At 41.4% G+C, this 26554-nt stretch overlaps 1 protein-coding gene across 3 annotated transcripts in view; it reads left to right on the top strand.

The window, feature by feature from the left end:
* Positions 1-4614: 4614 nt before the first annotated feature.
* NFATC3 (nuclear factor of activated T cells 3) overlaps positions 4615-26554 on the top strand; it is a 124677-nt gene continuing 102737 nt past the window's right edge. The window contains exon 1 of one of the 3 annotated variants that reach the window (XM_061173066.1): positions 4615-4993. In XM_061173066.1, coding sequence (XP_061029049.1) covers positions 4891-4993 — 103 coding nt within the window. In that variant the 5' untranslated portion in view covers positions 4615-4890. Of the gene's footprint in view, positions 4994-5486; positions 5552-26554 lie in introns of those variants that run through there. The other 2 variants (XM_061173068.1, XM_061173067.1) reach the window with 2 other exon arrangements.

Below are 26554 nucleotides of genomic sequence, written 5' to 3'. Positions count from 1 at the left end.
CCTGATGACCTGAATCAGGGGTTGGGCAGGTAAGGCCCCTGTCTCAGTCCCGGAGCAGTCCCTCCCTGCACCCACACTTGCTCTTCTGTTTGCAGATAAGGATACCAATACCAGTGGCCTCCCAGAGCCCATCACTCTTTGACCTTGGGCAAGTCACTTCTAGTTCTTGCTGGGCCCAAGGGCCCTTCTCTGAGTGGGATCAGCTGTTCTCTTCCTGCTCGAGGCTGGCTGGAGGATAGTCTCGCCCTATGATAGCGGCACTGTGCAGCTAATGGGTCACTCCATACCGAGGCTGCCCTAACTAACTTCCCAGACCAGCGCTTCCAGAGAAGGAGCCCCACCCAGGAGAGAGACTGAGGCTTGGTTCAGTCTCAGCCATCAAACTTTAGGCACAATTTATTTCTGATTTTTCTTACAAAAAACTGTTTCAGTCAAAATGCCCCCTTTGCCTTTCCTCATACCCCAACTGGAACAGGAAAGACAGAGAGGCCCCAGTGGACCCCTCAGGCATCCTGAGCTAGTCAGAACTTGTGGGAGGACCCTGTGTGGGCCAGGTACCAAGTCTTAAGATCCACTTCCCTGGTGGGGTTGGGCTCTGTCCTCAGACCTCTTCTCCCACCAGTGTGGTTTCCCTGGGGAAGCCCCTTCTCTGGAGGGGTCAGGTTCATTTCTGGACTATGGGGAAGGAAAGGCAGGGGTAGAGGTCAGTCGCTAAGATAGAATTTAGAGTGTGGGGACTTTGAAGGCCCAGGAAAAGTAGTGGGGAAAGGGTTAGTCACAGGGGAGCAGGTGGGGAGGGGCTAGTGTGTGTTCCTTGACTGAGGATGTCTGGCAAAATCCTGGTTGAATATGTTGGCCCTCAAATGGTCTCGCTTTAGCACACATCAGTGATGCCTGCCCTGGTCTCAGAGAGACCTGCCTAAGAGCTGGGACCAACTGGGAGGGCCCAGTCAGGTCTGAAAGTGCCACCCACTGTTCTCATCATGCCCACCTTAAACTCAGGCCACTTAGATGCCCAAACCCCTCTCTGGTCTGGTGACCACCATACTTATCCATCCATTCCAGCCACCCTGATTGAGGACTTCCTCTTAGCTCATCATATTTTGGGGCACATGGTTTTGATATGAGCACAAGAGGGAGGGACAAGGCTGGAGAGGGTGGCAGGTCTTCCGAAGGCCACAGCAAGCGGACTGGACTTGGTGCAAAGATGGGTGGGTAATCTCTTGCCCCTGCAGTCCTGCATACTCAGTCCTTCCAGGTGTCACTCCTGCTCAGAACTCCTCCATGGCTCTCAATTGCCCCCTGGATCAAGTCCAAACTCCTCAGCCTAGCGCTGGAGGACAAAGTGCTGACCCTGTCTTCTCAGCACCATGTGCTGACTTCAGCAACTAACTTTCTTCGATTGTAGTTGGCTGGTCATATCGCCTCCGCCCAGATTGGGAGCTGCTCAAGGGCACTCCTTGTGTCCCTTCTGGCCAGCCTGGGCATGGGGGTAGGGAGCAGGCACAGAGGAAAAATCAAACAAGAGCTTGTGTTGGGGGGATGTGTGCCATGGAGAGGAGGAACTTTTCTAAACTCTGACTTTCTTCCAAGGCTCCTATTTGCCCTAATGTGGAACAAGGGGGGCTGGACTGAGCTAAGCTGTACCATTCCATGGCTCAAGAGGCCACAGGAGAGCCTTCAGCGATGAGAATTCAGGGCCAGGCCTGTGGCAGCTGATGGAAGGGATGGTTTTCCTCAGTCTCGAGCCTGGCTGGCATTCACATAGGAGGGAGGGGCACCCACACAGTCCTTGTCCACCAGCCTGGCCAAGTCTGGGGTTCTGTCTGTTGCACTGGGTCCCTGGGCCTCCTGGTTTCACAGGGCTCTCAGAAGGCTGGAGGTGGGTCAGATGGCCTCCTGCCACCTAAGAGAGCTTTGGAGCTGACCTGAGGAGGAGCTTATGGGGGAGGTCCTGGACCTGGCTAAGGAAAAGGGGTGGAGAGAGTTTGTATATTGATGTCTGTGTATTGATTCGTCACAGCCTGCAGAGCTCCCAGCCATTGCTGCCTTTCTTACAAAGGCGGTAACACTCTTCCTGCAGTTGGTGCCCACCCCCTGCCTCAGCCCTCATCACTCCAGGTTAGGGTTCTCAGTTTCCTCCAGAGCAGAAACCTTCCCCAAGACATGAGCCCTTTTAAGTGTTCTCCAGGTGCATGGTAGCTGGGAACACAGATGCGTCGCTAAGCATTTGATGAATGGGTGAATTTTTCAAGCCACCTATAGCTTCTCTGCTCCTTTCCCAGTGGTGGGGCTGACGGGCCCATGATCTCCCTCTTGCCTTCCCCCCTGGCCTGGCTGGCTGAGCCCCTGGTTCAGGTAAAGTCATTTATGGAGGGCAGAGGGGTTAGATGAAGGTCCATTTTCTCCATCCAGATGATAACCTGGGAGGTATTGTGGGGGGGTGGTAGGGGGCACACATCCTGAAACTGCATCGTTTTATGATGAGGAGAAGTGAGCTGGCTAAGCTTCTGGGGCCTTTTACTATACTAAGGGTCATGTTACATGTAGTACTAATTGGCAGACCAACGATCTGCCTGGGGCCGAAAGCTGTAAAGTTAGCGTGGAGTTTGGGCTCTAAACTCCACACCTAGGCCCTCAAGGTTGGAGATCCTTTGAAGGCAGTACTGCTTATTGGAAGGCTGTTTCACCCACTTAATACCATTTGCTCCCTCTCCTTGACTACTGTTATCTCCTTCTGCCTCTAACCTTCCCCTCCCCCACTCCAATCCAGAGATTCATTCAGAATTCTGAACATGGAAGTCTTCTGCTGGAAACCCTTTTGTGGCTCCCTCCTGCACTCAGGATAAAGTCCAGATACCTTGCAGTGGCTTGCAGTACCCTGCCCCTTCATCTGGCTTTACCTTTGGCTTCTGTTCACTGCGTGTACTCTCTGGTCTCCAAGTCTTTGGAAATCTGTTCTCTGCCTGGAACCATCTTTCTCACTTCTTGCCCATCTCTCCAATTCTTACTTAGCCTTGTGGACGCCTGCAGCCTGGGAGATTATGAGCCTTCTCTGAGCTCTTGGCACAGCCCTAATCTCTTTGCACAGTGATTATAGATTTGCTTGCCTCCTCTCCCTGATGCCTGAAGGGAGATTAATTTATCTCTGCCTCCCCAGGTCCAGCACAGGTATGGGTACAGAGCACAGTGCAGGAAAAGTTTTCTGACCTCAGGGGTGAACCAATCCAAGATAAACGTCTCAACGGCTCTGTATATTCCCTGTCCTCCTGACCCTAGGCCTAGTTGGGCTCTCCCTAGGGCTCCCTGGTAGCTCAGGTTGTCAGTCCACATATTGAGACATCTCTGGAGGGTGCTCCACCTTGCCCTCTTCTCCAGCGGCTTTTGTGGACAGCGTGGGATGTGCCTGGGCTCTTGCACCTGCACCCAAGTTTCTGAGACATAGCAACTTGGTTCCTCTGGCAACACACTTCTAGGGATGCTGTGCCCTTCGCAGCCTGGAGCTAGGGGAGTTGGTCACCGCCACCTCTTCCAGCTCTCCGTCCATCCTGTGCCTTGGAGGAGCCCTAAGTAAACAAGCCAGGCTCAGCGTCCCTGGGCCCGGCCTCCACCTCAGGGCCCAGGAGGAGGCATCTTGGGTAGTCTCCAGGCAAGACAGGCCCATAGGGGAGGGGCAGAGAGTGAAACTGTTCTGACGCAGTGTCATTTCCTCCCCCCTAACAGCCACTCAGTTTGGGTAACACAATCCCTCTCGCTTTAACCGATGTGCATCGGGATGCAGAGGTCACAGAGCCCGTTGAATGGTGCGAGTTCACGACGGGGTTTTCCCGTTCAGTCGGCCTGACTTACAGCAGGGACAGACCCTGCCCCTGGGCTTTGCCAAGGCCTCGAATGCGCCGGCTGTCCTCGAAAGAGCAGCTGCCAGGCCGGCTGACGGCGAGCAGACAAAGGCTCAGCCAGCAAAGCGCGGGCCCCGCCCCCGCAAGGGTGGGTCTGCAGCGACTGGTAGCTCAGACTTGGGCCTCGTTGTGCAACCCAGGTTTCCTCCGGCTCCGCCCCACCTTAGCTGGAAGCCTGACCCAGTCCCAGCCTTCTCGAGACTCCGCCATTAAGGCTGGGGTAAAGGGATGAGGGAGTGAGTGATGTCCACGTAACCCTCCGGGGCGCTGTTACCTTCCCCAAACCCAGCCAGGCAGGAATAACACTGCAGCCGCGTGTCACCGCACCCTTAACCCCAAGGCTCTTGGCGCCCCTTCCCCAACGTGGGGTCTGCCTAATAAGGCAAGGGATCTCTGACTGGCCGGTGGTGGGCCCCTCAATATAATTAGAGGGCTATCGACCTCACACCCTGGTACCGGGTCCTGGCTTAGAAGGAGTTGATGCAAACTACGACTCCCAAGAGGTAGTAGGGCTATCCGGCTCTCCATAATCACGTGACTTCCTTCTCCTGGAGAGGTAGTCACGCGGTAGGCCGGCGAGGGGGCGGTGCCATCGGGCTCGTCCGCGGCGCCAGTGGCCTATGGGCGGCCGGGTTAGATGGGCGCGCGGTAGGGGGCGGGACCGGGCTCGCGGCACGGCGCGGGAGCGCGCCGGTGGCGGCCGCTGTAGGGGGGCGGGGAATATCGTCTAAGGCGACCGTGGCAGCTTGGGCATCGACGACTGGCAGTGGTGGCGGCTCCTGGTGCGGTTCGGCGCGCGGCCAGTTTTAGAGTTCGGAACGGAACGCTCGACGTCGCGGTCCCCGCCCGGAAAGTTTGCTGCGGAGCTGCAACCTCCTGGCCGGCGCGGCCCGGCATGAAGCGGCGCTGAGGAGCCGCCGCCGCCGCCGCCGCCGCCGCCGCCGCCGCCGCCGCTGCCTGAGGAGGAGCCGCAGCACCCTGGGCCACGCCGATGACTACTGCAAACTGTGGCGCCCACGACGAGCTCGACTTTAAACTCGTCTTTGGCGAGGACGGGGCGCCGCCACCGCCGCCCCCGGTCTCGCGGCCTGCAGGTGGGTGCCGGGCGGGGCGGGAACGAGTAGCGTCAGCTCTTCTCGCTCGCAAGAGCTCGCCCCCTCCCTGCCTGGTCCCTTGGTTGTCCCGGGTCTGGTAACATCGTGTGTGTGTGTGGGGGGGGGGGGGTGAGTGTCCGGTAACATCGTGTGTGTGTGTGTGTGTGTGTGTGTGGTGATGTAACATTGTGTGTGGGGGGGGTGAGTGGTAACATCGTGTGTGGTGTGTGTGTGGTGAGTGGCTGGTAACATCGCGTGTGTGTGTGTGTGTGTGTGTGTGTGTGTGTGTGTGTGTGTGTGGTGAGTGTCTGGTAACATCGTGTGTGTGTGTGGTGAGTGAAGAGCGGATTTAAACCGCTGAGGAGGCGTGTGGGTCGCAGCGACGTGGAAGTGGCCGCGGGCTAGGCTGGAAGCAAACTAGTAGGGAACTGGACTCCGGGACGCCTGTGGCCAGTGGACGCCCGGGGTTTGGAGGCCGAGGGTCGGGGCCGCTGCCCAGGTGGCGTCTGGTTGTCGCTGCTTTGCCAGCGTGGTGCGGAGGAAATGTCCCTGTGAAGTGTAAGCAGGTTTGGTTTTTCATCTATTCTAGGTTTTAAAAACAATCTGCATTTGAAAGATGCGCATTCTGGAAGTGCAGGAGCTCTCTAAAATTCGTGCGCATGTCTGTTTAAATCTACTTTGCTAGGAGAGTTACGCTGTAGTGTTAACTTCCACTTGTGCAAGTTAATGGCCCACATTTAATTCGAAGTGTAACTGTAACGGGACTTTCCCGAAAACTGGGTTTCTTTTTTTTTGAGCTAAGTGTTTCGGAAGATTTTAAAAAGTGGGGTGCCGTGTTTGTAATTTTCCTAGAAAGTTCTGGAAGTCAGTTTTTATTTTAAGAAAAAGCTCACCTCGGAAGATGTTTTAAAGGAGATCATGAGTTGGGTTTTAAAGGAGAGCGTGAAAGGCTGGGCACCATAATGCTTGGAGGTCAGACCAGTCAGGAAATAGAAACAGGATGGTTGGGGACTCTCCTGTGACCTGGTTTGGAATAGTGTGGTTCATTAAGTTCAGTTTCCCTATTACTTATGCAGGCGAACTTCAAAAGGGAGATGGATAAGACTAATCCCCTTTTATTTTTTCCGGTGTTAGGTGAATTACTTTATGTTCATATTGATGTTCAAGAGACTGTTCTGTAGGGTAGCACTGAAAAACATATCTGAACGTATGGCATAAGGATTCTCTGGGAAGTATTTGTACTGTATTATCAGCCCTATTAGTCTTTATATGTTAGATGTCTTTCTCAACATAGTAAATAATTTACAGTAGTTATTTGTTGGCTGCGTTTTTTTCAATTTCACTGACATCATTTGAGCACCTATTATGCTCAAGGTAGTGTTAGGTAGTGTTACGATGGATGCAGAAAGAACTGAGGCCCCTCAAGGAGCTTGGGAAATGGAATGGGGGGCACATAACCCAAATAACTGTGCTGCTAGGCTAACTGAATGGTGGTGCAGCTTATAATAGAGGTAGAAACAGGGGGAAAGTGGCATTGGTGGAGAGGGTTGCATTGAATTGTACTTAAATTATGGGGATTTAGCAAAATAAAATCTTGTTTGAATGAGTATTTTCATTATAAAGAAGATAAAGTTGATGATGTCAGCAAACCTTTATTGGGCACAAACTTGATTAGAGTACATTAAATACCAAATATATGATCAATAAAGATTTAACCAAACATATGAGTAATAAAGGATTATCATCAAATAGGAGTTGTATGTACATCTAAAACATTAAATAACATTTAAATGCTATGAAAACAGCTATTTAAGGAATGATTTTTGCCATAAAACCCCTAAAAAAACATTTTGATATTAAATGGGTGTAGAGTTAAGGTTTGAAACTTGATTTACAACTGATTTTCCCAAAGTTAAACTTGAGCAGTTTTATTTGTGACAAAAAGTCCACTTTAAAGTAGTCTATTTTTTTTTTAACATTTTTATTGGCGTATAATTGCTTTACAGTGGTGTGTTAGTTTCTGCGTTATAACAAAGTGAATCAGCTATACATATACATATATCCTCATATCTCTTCTAGTAGCTATTTTTTGTAAATTAAAAAATATTAGGTTGAAATACACATGACATAAACCATTTTTAATTGAATGATTCAGTGGCATTTAGTGCATTCCCAGTGTTGTGCAACCACCACATCTAATTTCAAAACATTTTCATCACCCCAAAAGGAAACCCCAAACCCACTAAGCAGTTGCTCCTCATTCTCCCTTTTCCCCTTCAGGTCCCTGGCAGCCGAATCTCTAATCTGGGATCTGTCTCTATGGATTTACCTATTCTGGATATTTCATATAAATGGAATCATACATATGTGACCTTTTGTGTCTGGCTTCTTTCATTTAGCATAGTGTTTTTGTGGTTCATCCATGCTGTAGAACATCGCAGTACGTCATTCTTTTTTAATGACTGAATCACGTTCTGTTGTATATATACTCCAATTTGTTTATTCATCCATAGATGGACAGGACATGAGCTGTTTCTACCTTTAGGCTATTGTAAATAGTGCTGCTATGAACACCTAGCAGCTAATTTTTAAATTCTATTGAAAAGGATGTGTTATTCAAAACTAAGGTTTCAAAGTTATTTGCCCACAAAATTAATTTCATTTTTTAAATAAATCCATTTCTTTTTTTAAAAATTTATTTATTTATTTTATTTTTGGCGGGCTTCTCATTGCGGTAGCTTCTGTTGTGGAGCACGGGCTCTAGGCGCACGAGCTTCAGTAGTTGTGGCCACTCGGGCTCAGTAGTTGTGTCTCGTGGGCTCTAGAGTGCAGGCTCAGTAGTTGTGGCGCACTGGCTTAGTTGCTCCGCGGCATGTGGGATCTTCTGGGACCAGGGATCAAACCCGTGTCCCCTGCCTTGGCAGGCGGATTCTCAACCACTGCGCCACCAGAGAAGTCCCTGATTTCATTTTACTATGCATAATTATGAGTGTGTAGTTTGAAGGAACTAAGTGGATTAACTGACCTACATTTAGGATGATAATATGAAGTAAAGTGGGCCATGAGAGTAAAATTGCTTACTAGGATTCAGATCAGTATTGGGTCATATCAGTGAGTTTACTTGTTTCTGAATTCTCTTCCTCACTGAAGCAGAACATTCCATGAGGGCATTGATAATGTCTGTATCTTGTTCATAGATGCCTAGCACAGTGCGTTTAACATAGTAGGCAACCAGTATTTGTTCAGTTAATGAAAAAGTACCACTTAAGTTTTGAGTCAGTCCTTACGGTTTTTTTTGTTGTTGTTGTTGTTGTTTTTTGGTGGTAGGGGAAGTTTATGAGACTTGTTTCAGTTCTTTGACTTATATTGGTCAATTCCGTAAGACAGCAGATCTTGGTAATTTTGGGCTGCAGGTTTTCCTTCTCTCTAAAGGCTTAAGAGTACTTGTATCACATCTAAATTTCCATACAGAAGATTTTTGAAAAATATTTGGAGGTGGGGGGGGGATAGTGGATGGAGACTGAGAACAAGCCAAGGGGCTGAATTTAGTGAATATCCTAAGCAAGCTTGTTAAAGTACAAATTAGATGATTTGATGATTTGACACTTGTTAAGTTCGATATGTTGTGACTTTTTTTTTTTAACATCTTTATTGGAGTATAATTGCTTTACAATGGTGTGTTAGTTTCTGCTGTATAACAAAGTGAATCAGCTATACATAAACATATATCGCCAGTAACTGACTTTTTAAGTTTATTGCTTACCAAGGTGTTTTGAGATTTTTCCATTAAAGAAAATATAAGATCCTAGTCTTTAGCTTTTTGTTTTTTTTTAAATAGGACAGTGTCCACTTTGATTTTTTTCCAGTTAAAAATGAATCAAAATACTATGTTTACATTTCTTTTACTTAATACTCAGTTTCAAAATGAAGAGCTACCTCAATAGTAAATAGAGAATTTAAAATTGGTAAGTGTTTAATGTATTTCATTAATATTATTTGCCATTATATTTTGCCATTATAAAGGGCAGTTTCTGGTGCTCTATTTTAGTGTATTGATTGTATATCTCTAATTTAGTTTGATGTTGTAATAATCTTTATGTTTCAAATTCAAAGTTTCATTCTCAGGGTTTGTTCATTACTAAACATTGACTTTTTAGTCCTGAATGAGAGTCACTGGGAGGAGGGTGTGCTATAGGTGTGTTATGTCTTACCTCGTGCTGCTTTTTGAAAGGGGAGAAATATCTTAGATACAATATGTATTTTTGTAAGAAAGTTACTTTATGTTAAGTGTAGTTTTATCAGATACCAGTTTAGTATACACCTTTTTCACATAAAGTTGAGGGAAAAAATTTTAAAATAAAAATTAAAAAAATGAAGTTGAGGAACTTTTTCTAGATTATTGTCCTAGTCTTTAATCTGTAGTGTTCTACTTTGTTTGGTGCTTGGACGTCTGATTCTATTCTTTATAATTTACTGTCTTTTAGATAATTTCATTTTCTCATTTTTTGGTTTTTATTGATAATTTATACTCAGTGGTTTTGTTTTATCTTGTTTTAAATGAGATAATATATTTAAAGCTCTTAGCACAGTCCTTGGCCCAGTGGTACTCATTAAGTGATGGTGGTTAACATTTTTTTAAAAACACACAAAAACTGACGATAGGTTATTTTTTATTTCCTCCTAATTCCTAGACCTTTTTCCTATACTAAAATAAAACATTTAGAGAGAGTAGGGGCAAATGAGAGATCCTGTCTTTTAAACCTTTCTTAGATGAGTTGGAATATTTGTCTTAGATATTTTAATTTTTTCCTCTTAATTCTATTATTTTTTCAATGTTACCTTCTTTCTCATACCTTACTAAACATAAGTACTGAAGGTCACTTGCTTTTAATTACGTTTTTCTACTTTCTTGAATTAAGTATGGTGTGAAGGATGGTTAATTTGCTAACCCTACTAAGTATAATTGGATATTTAAATCAGTATGAAAAAAGAGAAGTTGCTTGTATGGTTTCCTGTAGAAATTAATGGTGTGTTTGCATGGCGCATTAGATACTGTAAAGGAAGATTTGATTACTGCTGAAACTTACTTTCATACCATAGGTCAGCTTTTTCTTTAGACTCGAATGCAGTGAGGATATATATTAAGTGATTGAGTCAGTGATAAACATTTCACCATTTCACTTGGAAGAATAATATAATATTCTGTTTCCTTGACACTCTTCCTGATAGGGGTAGAGGATGCTCCTGAGGGTATTAGCAGAATTTTGTGATGGAGATTAGTGAATAAATGTGTTTTAGTGAGTATGGGGAAAAATTGAGGAAAAAATTTCAATGTCATATTGTTTTGTTAAAACTTTATCATTGTAAGAGCATTGCTATACCTGTGCTTTCTTAGATTTTCCCATTTGCCAATACAGAAGGGATATTTTGGCATATATTCTAAAATATTAGAGGTAATACTGTAGTTTTATTAGATGATACGAAAATTAAAGCTTGGCATTATGTACATTGCTAAGAAATTGTGGGGGTCTAGTAAGGCCTGAATCTTAAGTATTTAAGGGCATTTGAGATGTTAACTTAAGGTAAATTGTAGAATCAACTTCTTAGTATGACTTGCCTTTCTGTGGCAACCAGTAAACTTCGCCTAAAATTACTGTATTTTTATTGAAGTATATCCCAAACTCTGCTTTTGAGTCTTGCTCTGTATTTATTTTTTCAGTGAAGTGTGATCATGAGGACATTTTTGGTAAGAAATTGTGGAGTTTGTTGTTCTTCAGAAAAAGTAATAAATAAAATACTAATATATAAAATGGAATATTTTAAGAGAAGATAATTAGTTGTGTTACTGATTGTAAAGTTTAACGCCCTTTACTTTCCTTCTTAGTATTGAGTAGTTGGTGATTCAATATGGTGATGTTTTATTTTAAGTAAGAGGTGGGGTTGAGAAAGCCAGAATACATTGAAGTCAATTGCATTACTCTGAGAGTTAGGAAACCTGAGTAGGTTGAGCCTCATTTGATAGTAAGCAGTAGTTTGACTGCTCACAGCAGTAACATAAATAAGGGAGGTGTTGTCTAAAGCTGTCCTGGTGGGTCAGGGGAGTAGACACAGCAGACTTGGCAGTAAGCCTGGCTTCTAAAACAAAATCCAAGTCATCAAATTTGCCCAGGCATGCCATATGAGGTTCAAGTAACAGTGGAATTTAAGAGGAGTGAGTTTGTTCGGGGAGGCTTAGGAGAGTCACAAGCAGTAGCAAGGTTTTTTAACAGTCATAATTTTAGCTCAAACATAGCATGAGTCTGCATATATTTCAGCATTTCTGGTAATGTTTATATAATTATATTGCATGACTCTCACCTGTTTGCCTGAATTTGGTAAACTTGAGAGGAACTATTAGACCTGTAATATTTAAGCAGAATGTTGTATGAATTGTCTGTGAATTGATAGCTGACATTTAATCGTTGGGACAGTTCTAGTTAACATATTGGTATTCCTATGTGTAAGGGAAATGCATCTTTATGAAAGCCTGAAAGTCTCAGGTACACTGGAGAAGTAACTTGAAGGCTTCATTTTCCTACAAAATGTACAGTTTCCATATGTCTTATGTTTCAGAAGCAGGTGAGATTTTTAATATTTTAAAATACGTTTTCAGTGTCTTAAAATTTTTATATTTCTTAATTTTGTATTAAATTTTCATCAGCTTTGCTGTTTAATTAGAAAATAGGTAGGATTATGTGAGCTTTGAAATTATAACTTTTTTCAATAATGTTGATTTATATCACATGTAAAAATATTTCTAGAAACATTTTTTCCCATCATTGGCCAGAACACTTTAATGGACAGTTTGTGAATTTTATTTATTTATTTATGTAATTTGTTTAAAAAATTAATTTATTTATTTTTGGCTGCGTTGGGTCTTCGTTGCGGCGTGCGGGCTTTTCTCTAGTTGCAGAGAGCGGGGGCTACTCTTCCTTGTGGTGCGCGGGCTTCTCACTGCGGTGGCTTCTCTTGTTGCGGAGCGTGGGCTCTAGGCGCGCGGGCTTCAGTAGTTATGGCTCGGAGGCTCTAGAGCACAGGCTCAGTAGTTGTGGTGCACGGGCTTAGTTGCTCCGTGGCATGTGGGAATCTTCCCGGACCAGGGCTCCAACCCTTGTCCCCTGCATTGGCGGGTGGATTCTTAACCACTGCGCCACCAGGGAGGCCCCTATTGCTGTCTTTTTATTGGATTAGTTGGTTGATAAATTATGCCACTTCCTGAAAATGAGTTATATCTTCCCCTTTCTCTGCTCTATGGCCAAAATCAAGTCTTAGTCACCTCCTGTTTGGATTTGTGTAGTTTTTTCTTCATACTTTATAACCTCCCAAGTAAATTTTGAAAGTCACAGCTAAGATTATCTTTGATTCCTGCTCCCTTGTGTCTGTAACCTGCCTCTTCACTCGTTTTCCTCATTGTGCTTTACCTTTTTTTTTTTTTTTGGGCTGCATTGGGTCTTCATTGCTGCACGCAGGCTTTCTGTAGTTGCGGCGAGCGGGGGCTACTCTTTGTTGCAGTGCACAGGCTTCTCATTGCGGTGGCTTCTCTTGTTGTGGAGCACGGGCTCTAGGCGTGTGGGCTTCAGTAGTTGCAGCATGCAGGCTCAGTAGTTGTGGCTCACGGGCTTAGTTGCTCCACGGCATGTGGGGTCTTCCCGGACCAGGGATTGAACCCTTGTCCCCTGTATTGGCAGGCGAATTCTTATCCACTGCGCCACCAGGGAAGTCCCCTGTGCTTTACCTTTTTTATATCCCTTACTCTGTACATTAGTATCAAGTTCATTATTTTTAGTTTTATTTATCTCTTTTCAGTCCTAACATGAAATCTTTCCTTCTACCCATTTGTCTGAACTGCCTCTGCCATCCACATATTATTTCATAGTCTTTTTCTTTTGTGAGGCAATTTAGAAACATTATTTTGAGGTAGTACTGAACTAGATCTGGGTTCTAAATTCATATCTATTACTAGTTGAGTGACACTGCTTAAAAAGCACAGAATAATTTCAGGCTAATTTAATTCTTTTATTTTATAAGAGAGGAAATTGAGGCTCAGGATGGTTTGCCCAGGGTCATTTAACTAGTTAGTTACAAAACAGAGACCCAGGATCTCTGGCTCCTAGTCTTTGTTCTTCTCTAGTAAATTGCTTAATTTCTGCTTGAAAATCCTAGAGTTGTTTTTGCACCGCCTATAATTTTGATCATTTTTGTAACTGTTCCTTTTTTTGTGTGTTGTTAGGTAAATATTTAATCCAATATTATTGACTACCTATTTATGTGCAAGTTATTTTTATATACATTATTTCTAAGTCTCATGATAACCTGAAGAGGAAGGTACTGTTTCCATTTTACCTGAGGAAGCAGAAATGAAGGTAGATTTGACCATCTAGAAAGTAGAAGGGTTGGAATTTGAACCCAGGTTTTCTGATTTGGGCTCTTTCTACTATTCCTCTTGCCTCTCTCCTCCCAGGAAGAGTTTAAGTACAGAAATAGTTTTTCGTTTGGTAAAACCAAGACTCATGGTGAAGCACATGGACTCAAACATGTCTGAGCTAGGGTTTACAAGTTACGCATGTGTTCCTGTGACTAGATTTTCTGCTTTTGGCTCAGAATGGCCGCTTGAGGGATGCTTCTTACTCTCGCCTGCTCTAGACATTTTTAAATGGTAGCAGTGGGACTTGTCTGATGGCGCAGTGGTTAAGAATCCGCCTGCCAGTGCAGGGGACACGGTTCTGTCCCTGGTCGGGAAGATCCCACATGCCATGGAGCAACTAAGCCCGTGCGCCACAACTACTGAGCCTGCGAGCCACAACTACTGAGCCCACGTGCTGCAGCTACTAAAGCCTGTGCGCCTAGAGCCCGTGCTCTGCAACAAGAGTAGCCACTGCAGTGAGAAGCCTGCTCACCGCAGTGAAGGGTAGTCCCCGCTCACCGCAACTAGAGAAAGCCAGCACGCAGCAACAAAGACCCAATGCAACCAAAGATAAACAAATTAATTAATTAATTAAAAGAAAAACTTACTGTGTCACTATTATTATGTATGAATATGATTCAGTTTATTGGAGTGGATGTATTTTAAATACAGCAGTAATACAGGTACAGAGAAGGCCCTCTGAGAGCGTAAATGACAGAGTTTAACTTTGAGAGGTCACAGAAGAGGTTACAATTGAGCTGAATCCAGTAGGATGATTTGCTTTAGGTAGATAGGGTAGGAAATACATTTCAGGCCCATTGATGACCACTCCCCAAAACACAAGTTAGCATGGTCCTTTCATTTTGGAAGGTTGAAGATCAGGCTATAATATCCAGATGTGGCTGGAGAGCCTGTTATGCTGTATTGAGGAGTTTGGATTTTAGATTGAAGACAGGGAGCTGTCAAAGGATTCCAAGCTGGACAGGAATGTCAGATTTGTGGCTTAGATCTCTCTGCTGCACTGTGGATAATGGATTGAGTAAGGCAGGAATGGAGGCAAGAGCAGTGTTGTTCTGAGAAATGATAATGGGCAGAGGAGTGGAGATGGCAAGTTGGGAATGACGCTGAGATAGATGTAGGGGAAAGAAATCAAAAGGACTGGTATCAATTGACTAAGGAGAGGAAGGAGACTAGGATTATTTCTGTTTTTCTAATTTTGGTCAACTGTGATAGGAGAAACAGATTTGGAGGTGGGAAGGGGGAAAGATGATTCATTTTTAATAAAATATACCGAGTACTATGAAAAGTCTGGGAGGCTTATATACTGTTTTACCAAAGAGTGATAAAGTGTGGAGAAGAGACTAGACAAAGTAAAAAGGAGGTTTGGACTTCTGGTGGGGTGTAAGTTGTGGGTAGGTGACTAGGAAATGTATGATAAATAAGGGTTGTTTTGTAAGATTTGTTATGCAGATAGGAGTAGTTCTCTTCCTGGTACGGGAGAGGGGAACACCTTTATAAAGGGAAATTTATGCCCAGCTTTTGGGCAGAAAGGGAGAGGGCAGAGAGTTCTTCCTGTTTGCTGTTTTTCAATTGACTTCAACTCAAATAATCCTTATGCCAAAGTTGCTTATTTTGGAGTAGCATATTCTGATCCCCTTCAATAATAAACTATTTATTTGAAGTGTACAGTTTGGCAAGTTTTGACACATGTATATCTATGGAAATTTAATCACATTAAAGGTAGTAAACATATCCATCACCCCAAAAGTTTCTATGTGTCCTTTGTCATCATTCCCACCCACACACTTTTCCCCTTTTCCCAGACAACTGCTGAAATCACTATAGAAAACATATAAATGGAATCATGAAGTATATAGTTTTTTTTTGTCTGATTTCTTTCATTTGACATTGTTATTTTGAGATTCATCCATGTTAATGAGCCTATCAATAGGTCATTCATTTTTTTAAAAATATTTATTTATTTATTTGTTTGCGTTGGGTCTTACTTGGGGCACACGAGATCTTCATTGTGGCATGCGGGATCTTTAGTTGTGGCATGCAGGATCCTTTTTTTTTTTTTTTTTGGTTGCGGCATGCAGAATCTTTAGTTGAGGCATGTGAGATCTAGTTCCCTGACCAGGGATCGAACCCCGGGCCTCCTGCATTGGGAGCGTGGAGTCTTAGCCACTGGATCACTAGGGAGGTCCCAGGTCATTCATTCTTATTGGAGAGTAGTTTCCATTGTATGCATATCCCACAATTTGTTTATCCATTCACCTCTTGATGGACTTTTGGATTGTTTTGGCTTACAAATAAAGCTGCTGTGAATATCATGTATAAGTCTTTGTGTGGGCACATATTTCCTTTATCCTTGGACCTATGATTGGATCACATGGTAGGTATGTTTAACTTTTTGAGAGACTGATAAACTGTTTTCCAAAGTGGATATATCATTTCACATTCCTTACTAGCAGTGAAAATGTACATTTCCACATTTTCACCTATGTTTGGTGTGGTCAGTCTTTTTAATTTTAGTCATTCTAATAGGTGTGTAGTAGTATCTCCTTGTGGTTTTATTTTATACTTCCCTAATGACTAATGCTGTTGAACATCTTTTTATGTGCTTTTTTGCCATCTGTATGTCTTTTTTGGTGAAGTGTCTGTTTAAGTCTTTTGCCTATTGAAAAAAGCTTTTCATATTGAAATAATTGTAGATTTACAGAATGTTGCAAAAAATACAGAGAGGGAGTTTCTGGGTATCCTTTACTCAGTTTCTCCCAATGATAAACTCTTGCATAACTATAGTATAATATCAAGACCAGGAAAATGCCATTGCTACAATCCACCAAACTTATTCACTTGTCACCATTTTTACATGCACTCTCTGTGTGTATGTGTAGTTCTGGACAATTTAAAAAATTTTTTTTTATTAATTTTTATTGGAGTATAATTGATTCACAATGTTGTGTTAGTTTCTGCTGTACAGCAAAGTGAATCAGTTATACATATACATATATCCACTCTTTTTAGATTCTTTTCCCATATAAGTTCTGTGCAATTTTATCACATGTGTAGGTTCGTGTATCCACTGCCACAATCAAGATGCAGAACTATTCATTACCACAAAGTTCCATCTCATTAATCCCTTTATAGCCACCCTACTTCCCTCCCACCTCCCCACCCCAGTCTCTAATTCCTGGTAACCACTAATCTGTTCTCTATCTCTATAATTTTATTTTAAGAAAATGTTAAATAAATTGAGTCATATATTGTACTATTTAACCTTTTGAGATTGGCTTTTCCACTCAGTGTAATTCCTTGGTGAGCCTTCCAAGTTGTTATGTATATTAAATTTGCTCTTTTTAATTACTGAGTAGTATTCCATGATACGGATGTATTACAATTTGTTTAACCTTTTACCCGTTGAAGGACATTTGGTTATTTCCAGTTATTGGCTGTTATGAATAAAGTTACTGTGAAATTTGTGTGTAGATTTTTGTGTGGATATAAGTTTTCATTTCTCTTGTATAAATGACTAAAAGTGCAGTTGCCCCCCAACCTGCAATATGTGAGTTAAGTTTTATAAGAAATTGCCAAACTTTCACATTCCCACCTGTAGTGCACAGGTTACCCAGTTTCTCCACATCTTAGGCAGCATTTGGTATTATCAGCATTTCTTATTTTAGCCATTCTGATGTGTGTGTAGCGATATCTCATTATGGTTTTAATTGATATTCCCCTAATGACTGACACTATTAAGCATCTTTTTTTTATCATCTGTATATCATTTTTGGTCAAGCATCTATTGAAGTCCTTGCATCTTTAAAAATTTTTTTTATTGTTGAGTTTTGAGCAATGTTTACTTTTTTTAGACACAAGTCCTTTATCAGATATATGCTTTGCAAAGAGTTTCTCTTAATCTATGGCTTGTCTTTTCATTAACAGTGTCTTTTGCAGAGGTTTTTAGTTTTGATGAAGTTTGATTTATCAATTTGTTCTTTTATGGATTGTGCTTTTGATGTTACAGCTGAGAAATCTTTGCCTAACCTGTATAACAAAAAAGAAGCAGACTCATAGAGAACGAACTAGTGGTTACCAGTGGGGAGAGGGAAAGGAAGAGGGGCAATAAAGAGGTAGAGGATTAAGAGGTACAAACTACTAAATGGAAAAACAGCTACAAGTATATATTGTACAACGCGGGGAGTATAGCTAACATTTTATAATAACTATAAATGAAGTATATAACCTTTCAAAAAATAAAATAAATTGCAAAAAAAAAAAAAGAGAAATCTGCTTAACCTGAGCTCACAAAGATTTTCTCCAAGGTTTTCTTTTGGAGGTTTTATAGTTTTGGGTATTGTATTTAGGTCTGTGTTCTATTTTGAGTTAATTTTTTGCGTGTATGGTGTGAGGTATGGACCCAAGTTCACTGTTTTTACATATGGATATCCAATTCTTCCAGCCCCATTTGTTGAAAGAGCTATCTTTTTCCACTGCATTACCTTTGCACCTTTTTCAAAAATCAGTTGACCATATATGTGTGAGTTTATTTTTCGACTGTGTTCTATGTTGAGTTGTGTGTCTGTTCTTTACAGATACTGCACTGTCATTTCTGTACCTTTATAGTAACTCTTGAAATCAGATAGTGTCATTTTTCCAACTTTGTTCTTTTCCAGATTGTTTTGGCTATTCTAAACCTTTTGCCTTTCCATATAAATTTTAGAATCTGCCAAACTGTTTTTCAGACTAGCTGCACCATTTTATATTCCTATCAGCAGTGTGCAAGAGTTCCAGTTTCTCCACATCCTTGCTAATACTTGTTATTTTTCTATTGTGGTCTCTCACTGTGGTTTTGATTTGCATTTCTCTAACGACTAACAATGTTGAACATTTTTTCATGTGCTTACTGGCTATTTTTACATCTTCTTTGCTGAAATGTGTATGCAAGTCCTAAAAATATTTCCATTTTTAAATTGGGTTGTTTGTCTTTTTGTTGTTGAGTTTTAAGAGTTCTTTATATATTCTGGTATTCTGGATACTGTTTGAGTATCATGTGCTTGTAACAGTACATTCTTTTCACATGGTGTGCATTCCATCCTAGAATCCCCCAAACCCCTCATTGATTTTTTATTTATTTTTAAAGATTTTTTTTGATGTGGACCATTTTTAAAGTCTTTTTTGAATTTTGTTACAATATTGCTTCTGTTTTATGTTTTGGTTTTTTGGCCGCAAGGCATGTGAGATCTTAGCTCCCCGACCAGGGATCGAACCCTCACCCCCTGCATTGGAAGGCGAAGTCTTAACCGCTGGACCGCCAGGGAAGTCCCTCTGGTTGATTTTTTTAAAGTTGCATAGTTTAAAGTTTCATTCTTTGTGATGTATAGTTCTTTGGGCTTTGGCAAATGCAGAGTTATTTATTCCTTACCCTAATACCATATAGAACAGTTTCATTATTTTAAAAATTCACCCACTCCCTCTTACCTTTATGTCTGGTTTCTTTCACTTTGCAAAATGCATTTAAGCTTCATCTGTGTCATTGTATGAATAAATATCTAGTTCCTTTTTATCACTATAAAGTATTCCACTGTATGGATGTATCACAGTTTATCCATTTACCTGTTGAAAGATATTTTGGTTCCTCTTGATATTTGGCAATTATGAATAAATCTTCTGTAAAGAGTCACATACAGGTTTTTGTGTGAACATAAGTGTTTAATTCACTTGGTCTTCTCATAGAATCATTTTGGTTTCATTAATTTTTCTCTATTCTCTGTTTTCTGCTTTCATCTTCATTATCGCCTTTCAAACAGAGAATTTTAAGAAAGAGGAGTGGTTAATATCTGCTTTTTCAAGGCGATTGATACAGGTGCAGTGTATCTGAAGCCAGATAACACTGGAAAGTGAAGAAGTGGAGACAGTGACAGTACACTACTGTTTCTAAAAATTTAGTTTTTAGAGCAGGTTCTCTCAACTTTGGCATTATTGACATTATTTATTTATTTATTTATTTGGTTGTGGCAGGTGGGCTCCTCAGTTGTGGCATGCGGGCTCCCCAGTTTCGGCATGCGAACTCCTAGCTGCGGCATGCGTGTGGGATCTAGTTCCCTGACCAGGGATTGAACCCTGGCCCCCTGTATTGGGAGCACAGAGTCCTAACCACTGCGCCACCAGGGAAGTCCTATTATAGACATTTTGGACTAGATAATTCTTTGTTTTAAAGGGAGCTGAGGGAATCCCTGGCTGTCCAGTGGTTGGGACTTGCCCTTCCACTGCAGGGGGCACGGGTTCGATCCCTGGTTGGGGAACTAAGATCCCGCAAGCCGCGCAGTGTGACCAAAAAAAAGGCCACATCATGGGCCCACATCATGATGCAGCATCAGCATCCCTGGCCCCTACTCGCCATATGTCAGTTGTATCCCTCTGGCTGTGACAATCGAAAATGCTTCTAGACATTGTCAAATGTTCCCTGTGGGGCAAAATTGTCCCCCATTGAGAAACCAGTGTTTTAGAGGAAGGAGGAGGGAGAAGACTCTAAAGAAGAATTCAAATCTCAGGGAAGCTTTTTAAAGGAAGTGAGAGATTGAAGGAAGTAGCCAGTGAGAGAAGGAGAGAAGGGGAAGGTTGAAGTTATGAAAGAGAAGATAGCTGATGGAATTCGGGGCTGGAAATTAGATCATAGGTGGAGAGAGTAGCTTTATATCTGAGATGAGTCACTTTTTTTATGAGAAAGGAAGAAATGAAAAGGATAAATGAAGAATTTGTATAGATACATGTATTTTTGAGGGTGGCATAGGAGATATTGGCTCTTTGTCAAGTAGGGTCAGGATCCCTTGCTAAATGGGGTGTCACTATGGAGACGATGACTGAAGAGATTAGAGGTTTGGGATATGGAAAATAAGAGAGGGAGCTGAGCAGAAAAAAGCAAAAACGTTACTGAGTGGCCTTCAGGGCTCAGCTCAGTAGGCAATTTGAAGATTTGTGTTTCTACCAGTCTGGATGGTTGTTATCCTCTTCTCCCTACCCCCACAGCAATAGTTGACTGTTCAGGTGTAATAACAGAAGACAGATGATTGGATTGATTCTGGGCTGAAATTTGCTGTATGGAAGGAAGGTCAAAGAGTGGATGGAAATGAGCTACCAGGAAGAAGGCAGTTGAAGTGATGGAATTTGAGATACAGACTAGATAAGGAAGCAAGGAAAGCCAGGAGATGAAAGATAGTTTGAAAGAAAAGGGAGGGGTGCAGAGACTGCATCTAGATGAGGTAACACAGTGGGTATAATGGAATAATAATAATATAGTGTTCAGAGATGGGAATTTGAGTTTAAGATTACAGATGTTAAATGAGCTCTGGCAATGTCAAAGTCCAAGTTAGGTTCCTGGGAGTTGGATACTAAAGTAAGGTGAGGGGTGAAGGGCAAGGATGTTGAAGACACCTAGGATCAAGTAGACATGGAGTGTCGAGGAAGCCTGTGTCAGATGCCAGTGACCTAAAGGCCATTAGATACTGGTAATAACAGGTGGAAGGTGATTTAGCTGGATGGTGTGGGCCTTCCAAAAACTGGTAAGAAATGTTCCAAAAGCTGGGAGAGGCGTGTAGGAATAGTTGAAAGAGTGTTGACTCTATCTTTTGAGCCCAGAATATGAATTTGAGAGTTGATGGGTGGGCAGCCATACATTACAATGACTACTAGAGAAGCAGTGTCCTTAAGGGAACCAACTTTAAATTTGAGAGATAGGGATGGGAGGGAGTATTCTGTTAAGAGATCGAGAGCAGAGAGGAGTCGGGGGGAAGGTGTCATCCTTGTTTGTAGCCTGAAGCCCAGGGGAAAAGTGAAGAGTAATAAGGGATTAAGAGAAGAAACAAGATGTAAAAGAGAATACTGGGTTTGGGAGAAATGGAGGGATTATAACATGACATTTCTTTCTAGACACCGTGGTTCTTGTACACTCATTGAAGGCATAAGGATTAGTATTCATATCACTGTGGTAAAGGACTTACTGGTGTGGTTCATTAGAGGACTACTTTTAAATTCTTATATTATGCTTTTATTATTATTTGATAATACACTGTCAGTCTTTTCGTATGTTTGTTTGTTTTTTGACTGTGTCACGCGGCTTGTGGGATCTTAGTTCCCTGACCAGGGATCGAAACTGGGCCCTTGGCAGTGAAAGCATGGAGTCCTAACCACTGGACCATCAGAGAATTCCCTGCTGTTTGTTTTTTAAGTAGTGGAACTCCATCATTGACTTAAAAATTATAGTCAATAGTAATATGCAGATTATTGAGACCCAGATTTGTTTCTGTTCTGTTAAATGTTATATATAATAAGTCTAACATTTATTTGATATCTATTCCAGATATGATAATAGGTGTTGATATAGATTATCTAGAATGCTCACAGCAACCTTTCCGTGTAGATATTGTCCTTAATTTACAGATGAGGTAATTGAAACTCAGATTAATTAACTTAATGAAGGTAAGGCAGCTAGTAAGTGGTATATTTGACTCCAAAGACAGGGTTCTCCATTGTATTTTTCTCCTTTGATTTCCCGCCCCCCAGGCTTATTGAGTTAGTCCATGCTACCTCCTAAATATGATACACAACCCAATTTTCGTCTAATGTGGTCTTACTGTGTTCTGTATTTGTGTTGGAATCATCATAAGAACACTTCGTTGTTTTCTCTCTTAAGGGATTTTTCCTCAGCTTCTCATGGTCATTTGAATTTTGTCTTCTGTAGTACCTGCCATTATGTATAATTAATACAGATAGTATAATATTGGAAACATAAACATATATTTGATATCTTTATATTGTTTATTCATAAGTAACTTGAAAAGGATAAGTTCTAAATGCTGATATTCATGTCTCTGTTTTCAAAACAATTTACCTACCTAATTGCTACCATGATTTCTTGCCCTAGTCATGAGAATATCACATGGGATGGGCTCAAAGCCTTATTATTATAATCTAGGTAGATTTAATTTTCTCTTAATTGTTTTCTCCTTGTAGGACACTATAATGGCTATCTTAGGAGAAAATTGTTCTGGCTTTTTAAAAATTTTAATATATTTATTTATTTTTGGCTGCGTTGGGTCTTCGTTGCTGCGCGTCGGCTTTCTCTAGTTTCAGCGAGCAGGGGCTACTCTTCATTGCAGCTCACAGGCTTCTCATTGCAGTGGCTTCTCTTGTTGCGGAGCTCGGGCTCTAGGCGCACGGGCTTCAGTAGTTGTGGCTCCTGGGCTCTAGAGCGCAGCCTCAGTAGTTGTGGCACATGGGCTTAGTTGTTCCGCGGCATGTGGGATCTTCCCGGACCAGGGCTCGAACCCGTGTTCCCTGCATTGGCAGGCGGATTCTTAACCACTGCGCCACCAGGGAAGTCCCTTGGCTTTTTTTTTTTTTTTTTTTTTCCAGACAAAATCAGACTAGTACATATTCTATAGATGACTAAATTTAAATAAATAAGATGACCTTATTTTTTTCCAACATGTGGATGTTAAGCTATGATTGCAGCCCCATTTCTATGCTATTGACTTTTTCCCTGTAATCAAGCATAGTAATGCTAAGTAAATGATTCTTCTGTTTTTTCTTTCCCTTGTGAGAATTCCTTTGGTCAACTGTTCCTTATTATTATTTTTCAGTAATGATAGAACCTAAAGACAGTGGAGGCCCTTGCTTTTAAAAACTCTTCTCAGGAAGTATTTTCTTTCTGCTTTGGTGGGATATAGTGGAATTGAGTACCTGTTTGAAATTCCACAGTCATTCTAGCATTCAGTGTACTAGCTTCTTAATATGTTCTTGAATGAAGTGGATTTCCTCTGCTTAATGAATTTGGGGTATAAATTAGTTCACTTTCTCTTGCTGCTGCTTTTTTTAAAAAAAAAATTTATTTACTTATTTGGCTGTGCTGGGTCTTATTTGCGGCATGCAGGATCTTCGTTGCGGCATGTGGGATCTTTTTAGTTGCAGCATGCGTCTCTTAGTTGCAACATGTGGGATCTAGTTCCCTGACCAGAGATCGAACCCGGGCCCCCTGCATTGGGAGTGTGGAGTCTTAACCGCTGGACCACCAGGGAAGTCCCTCTCTTGCTTCTTTATTGCATTATTTTTTCTACTCTAGCTGTGCTAATATAATTTCATTTTACACAGAATTTTGCTTTTTTATTACTCATTTTTTGGTAATGTTTTCATTTTTCTTTCCGAGTTACTGAATCATTGTGAATTTAGCCAATAGCTGTTAACTCTCATTTTTCTTACAAAGTACTATTTTTTTTTTTTTTTTTAGTTATTACAAGTATTGTCAAAGTTATACATGCCTTAGTTTAAAGAATCAAATTGTTCAGTAAAGCTTATTCTGGAAAAAGTAGTTCCTTGACCCTGCCTCTACCTCACCTTCCTTCTTCCCCTTCTTCCCCTGTCTTGCATACGTGTTACATGTCCTCCTTTTGCTTGGTTACTTCACACTCGTTTTGGTGGAGTATTTACTTCAGTAGCTTATGGAAAGTAATGGGAGGTAAATATTTGAGACTGTACATATTTTTAAATGTCTTTATTCTCTCCTCACACTTAATTATGGCTGGTTTTAGAAATCTAGATTAGATATAATTTTTTCTCAAATTTTTGAAGGTATTGCTCTCCATTTTCTTCAGCTTCCAGAGTTGTTTTTGAGAAGTCTGATGACATTCTAATTCTCGATTCTTCATGTGTAACCTGTTTCTCCCTTCCCAGTCTTTTAGGTTTTTCTCTTTGTCTTTTGTATTCTGAAATGTCATGATGATGTGTATGGATCTGTTTTCACCTATTGTGCTGGACTTTCAGTGATCCTTTATTCCTCTTCATTTTCTTCTCTCTTCTTTTGGAACCTAAAGTTTCAACTGTGGGACTTCCTGGACAAATTCTCATATTCTCTCCCATTTCCTTTGTCTCTTTGCTGAACTCTTTGGAGGAGTTTCTTCAACTTGATCTTTCTCTTCTTTTAAATTTATTTATTTTTTAAATTTTTGTCTACGTTGGGTCTTCATTGCTGCACGCAAGCTTTCTCTAGTCACGGCGAGCGGAGGCTACTCTTCATTGCAGTGTGTGGGCTTCTCATTGTGGTGGCTTCTCTTGATTATGGGCTCTAGGCACGTGGGCTTCAGTAGTTGTGGCACACTGTTATTTTTAATTTCTATGGGCTCTTTCTTATCTTTTTAAGTCAGCACATGTTTTTGTTTCTGGGTTGCAATATCTTCTTTTTTTCTCTGAGGTTATTGAGGATAGGTTTTGGTTTTATTGTTGAGGTTTCCATCTTATTGCATAGTCTTTTTCCTCCACCTTTCTTTTCTTCTCTTTTTGCCTCTGTCTTTAATGTTGAAGCTTTTCTTGGGTCTTCAATGATCTTTGGCTATCTGTTTATTTTTTAAAACGGGGCACAAAAAATGGCAATTCTGTGATCACAAGTGGCACTTGCTAACTGCAGGCCTCATCGTAGGAGTTGTACTAGGTTAACTGTGATTTTAGTCTATTGTCTGCAGAGTATAAGTCCATTATTAAACTGTGACAAGGGAGGGAAAAGTGCTGGGGGTTTCAATATACAAGTTTTAGAGAGACGTTTAGTTCATCAGTCTGTTTTCAGTATGGTTACCCTGGCTCTCAGGTAACCTGTTTTACCTATTCAGAAAATCTCTAGCCTTCTGCCTAGAGGGACAGTTATCCAGCAGTGCGGAGTTAGGAGGTGTGGGAAATTGGGGAGGTGGTTAGTGACTCACTAAATAAACAAACTTTGTGCCAGTCTTGCTTTCAGCTTTGCCTTCACCTCTACTTCCAAAAGTACCTGGTGGTGCATTTCCTGAGTGTTTGGAGTTCTTTGGAAATAAGTTTTCTTTTCACTGTTGGCTTAAGTTTTAGCTTTTTCAGGTGCTAAATCAGTTACCATGTGTCCTGCATTCCAGCTTCTAAAAGTTCTGTTGCCATGGTTTCATCTGCTGTTCTTTTTGTTCTTGTGAGTTTACACTCTTAAAAAAAAAAAATTCTTTTACTATCCTTTAGTGGAGTTTCAGTAGGGAATGGGTAAATGTGTGTTTTCAGTTCTCTGTGTGGAAGTTCTTTCAGTTTGTTTTTGTTTTTTATTGAGGTGAAATTTACATAACACAACCATTTTAAAGAATACAGTTAAAGTGGTGTTTAGTGTATTTACAGTATTGTGCAACTGTCAGCTCTCTCTAGTTTCAAAACTTTTTCATCACCTCTTTAAAATACCTGATATGAGTGATACCCATTAAGTAATCACTCCCCATTTCCTCCTCCCCCTCCATCCTCAGTAACCTCTAATCTGCTTTTGCCTATTCTAGAAATATCATATAAAAGACATCATACAATATGTGACCTTTTTTGTCTGGCTTCTTTTCCTTAGCATAATGTTTTCCAGGTTCATCCAGGTTGCAGCATCTGTTAATACTTTGCTTCTTTTTATGGCTGAATAGTATTCCATTGTATGTATGTACCATAATTTGCTGCCCTATTCATTCATTGATGGTCATTTTTATTGTTTCTACCTTATGGCTATTATGAGTAATGTTGCTGTAAATATTTGCGTCAAAGCTTCTTTGAAGACATATATTTGCATTCTCTTGGGTATATACCTAGAGGTAGAATTGCTGGGTCCTGTGGTAGTTTTATGTTTAACTTTTTAAGGCAATGTCAAACTGTTTCCCTTAACATCTGCACCATTTTACTTGGCCACAACCATTATAAGGTTTCCTGTTTTTCCACATCCTCACCAACACAACACTTGTTATTTTCTAGGGGTTTTTTGTTTGTTTTTTCTTTCCTTTTCTTTTTGTTTATTTTTGTTTTAAAATTGAAGCCATTCTAGTGGGTCTGAAGTGGTATTGTGGTTTTGATTTGCGTTTTCTTAATGACCGATGATGTTGAACGTATTTTCATGTGCTTGTTGGCAATTTATATATCTTCTTTGGAGAAATGTCTATTCAAGTCCTTTGCCCATTAAAAAAAAATTAATTTATTTGTTTTTATTTTCGACTGTGTTGGGTCTTTGTTGCTGTGCGTGGGCTTTCTCTAGTTGTGGCGAGTAGGGGCTACTCTTCATTCTGGTGCGTGGGCTTCTCATTGCAGTGCCT

The sequence above is a fragment of the Eubalaena glacialis genome, chromosome 18 (assembly GCF_028564815.1).
Source record: "Eubalaena glacialis isolate mEubGla1 chromosome 18, mEubGla1.1.hap2.+ XY, whole genome shotgun sequence".
NCBI lineage: Eukaryota > Metazoa > Chordata > Mammalia > Artiodactyla > Balaenidae > Eubalaena > Eubalaena glacialis.
Note: the sequence above shows the minus strand (reverse complement) of the source record. Positions and strands in the feature narration are given on the sequence as shown.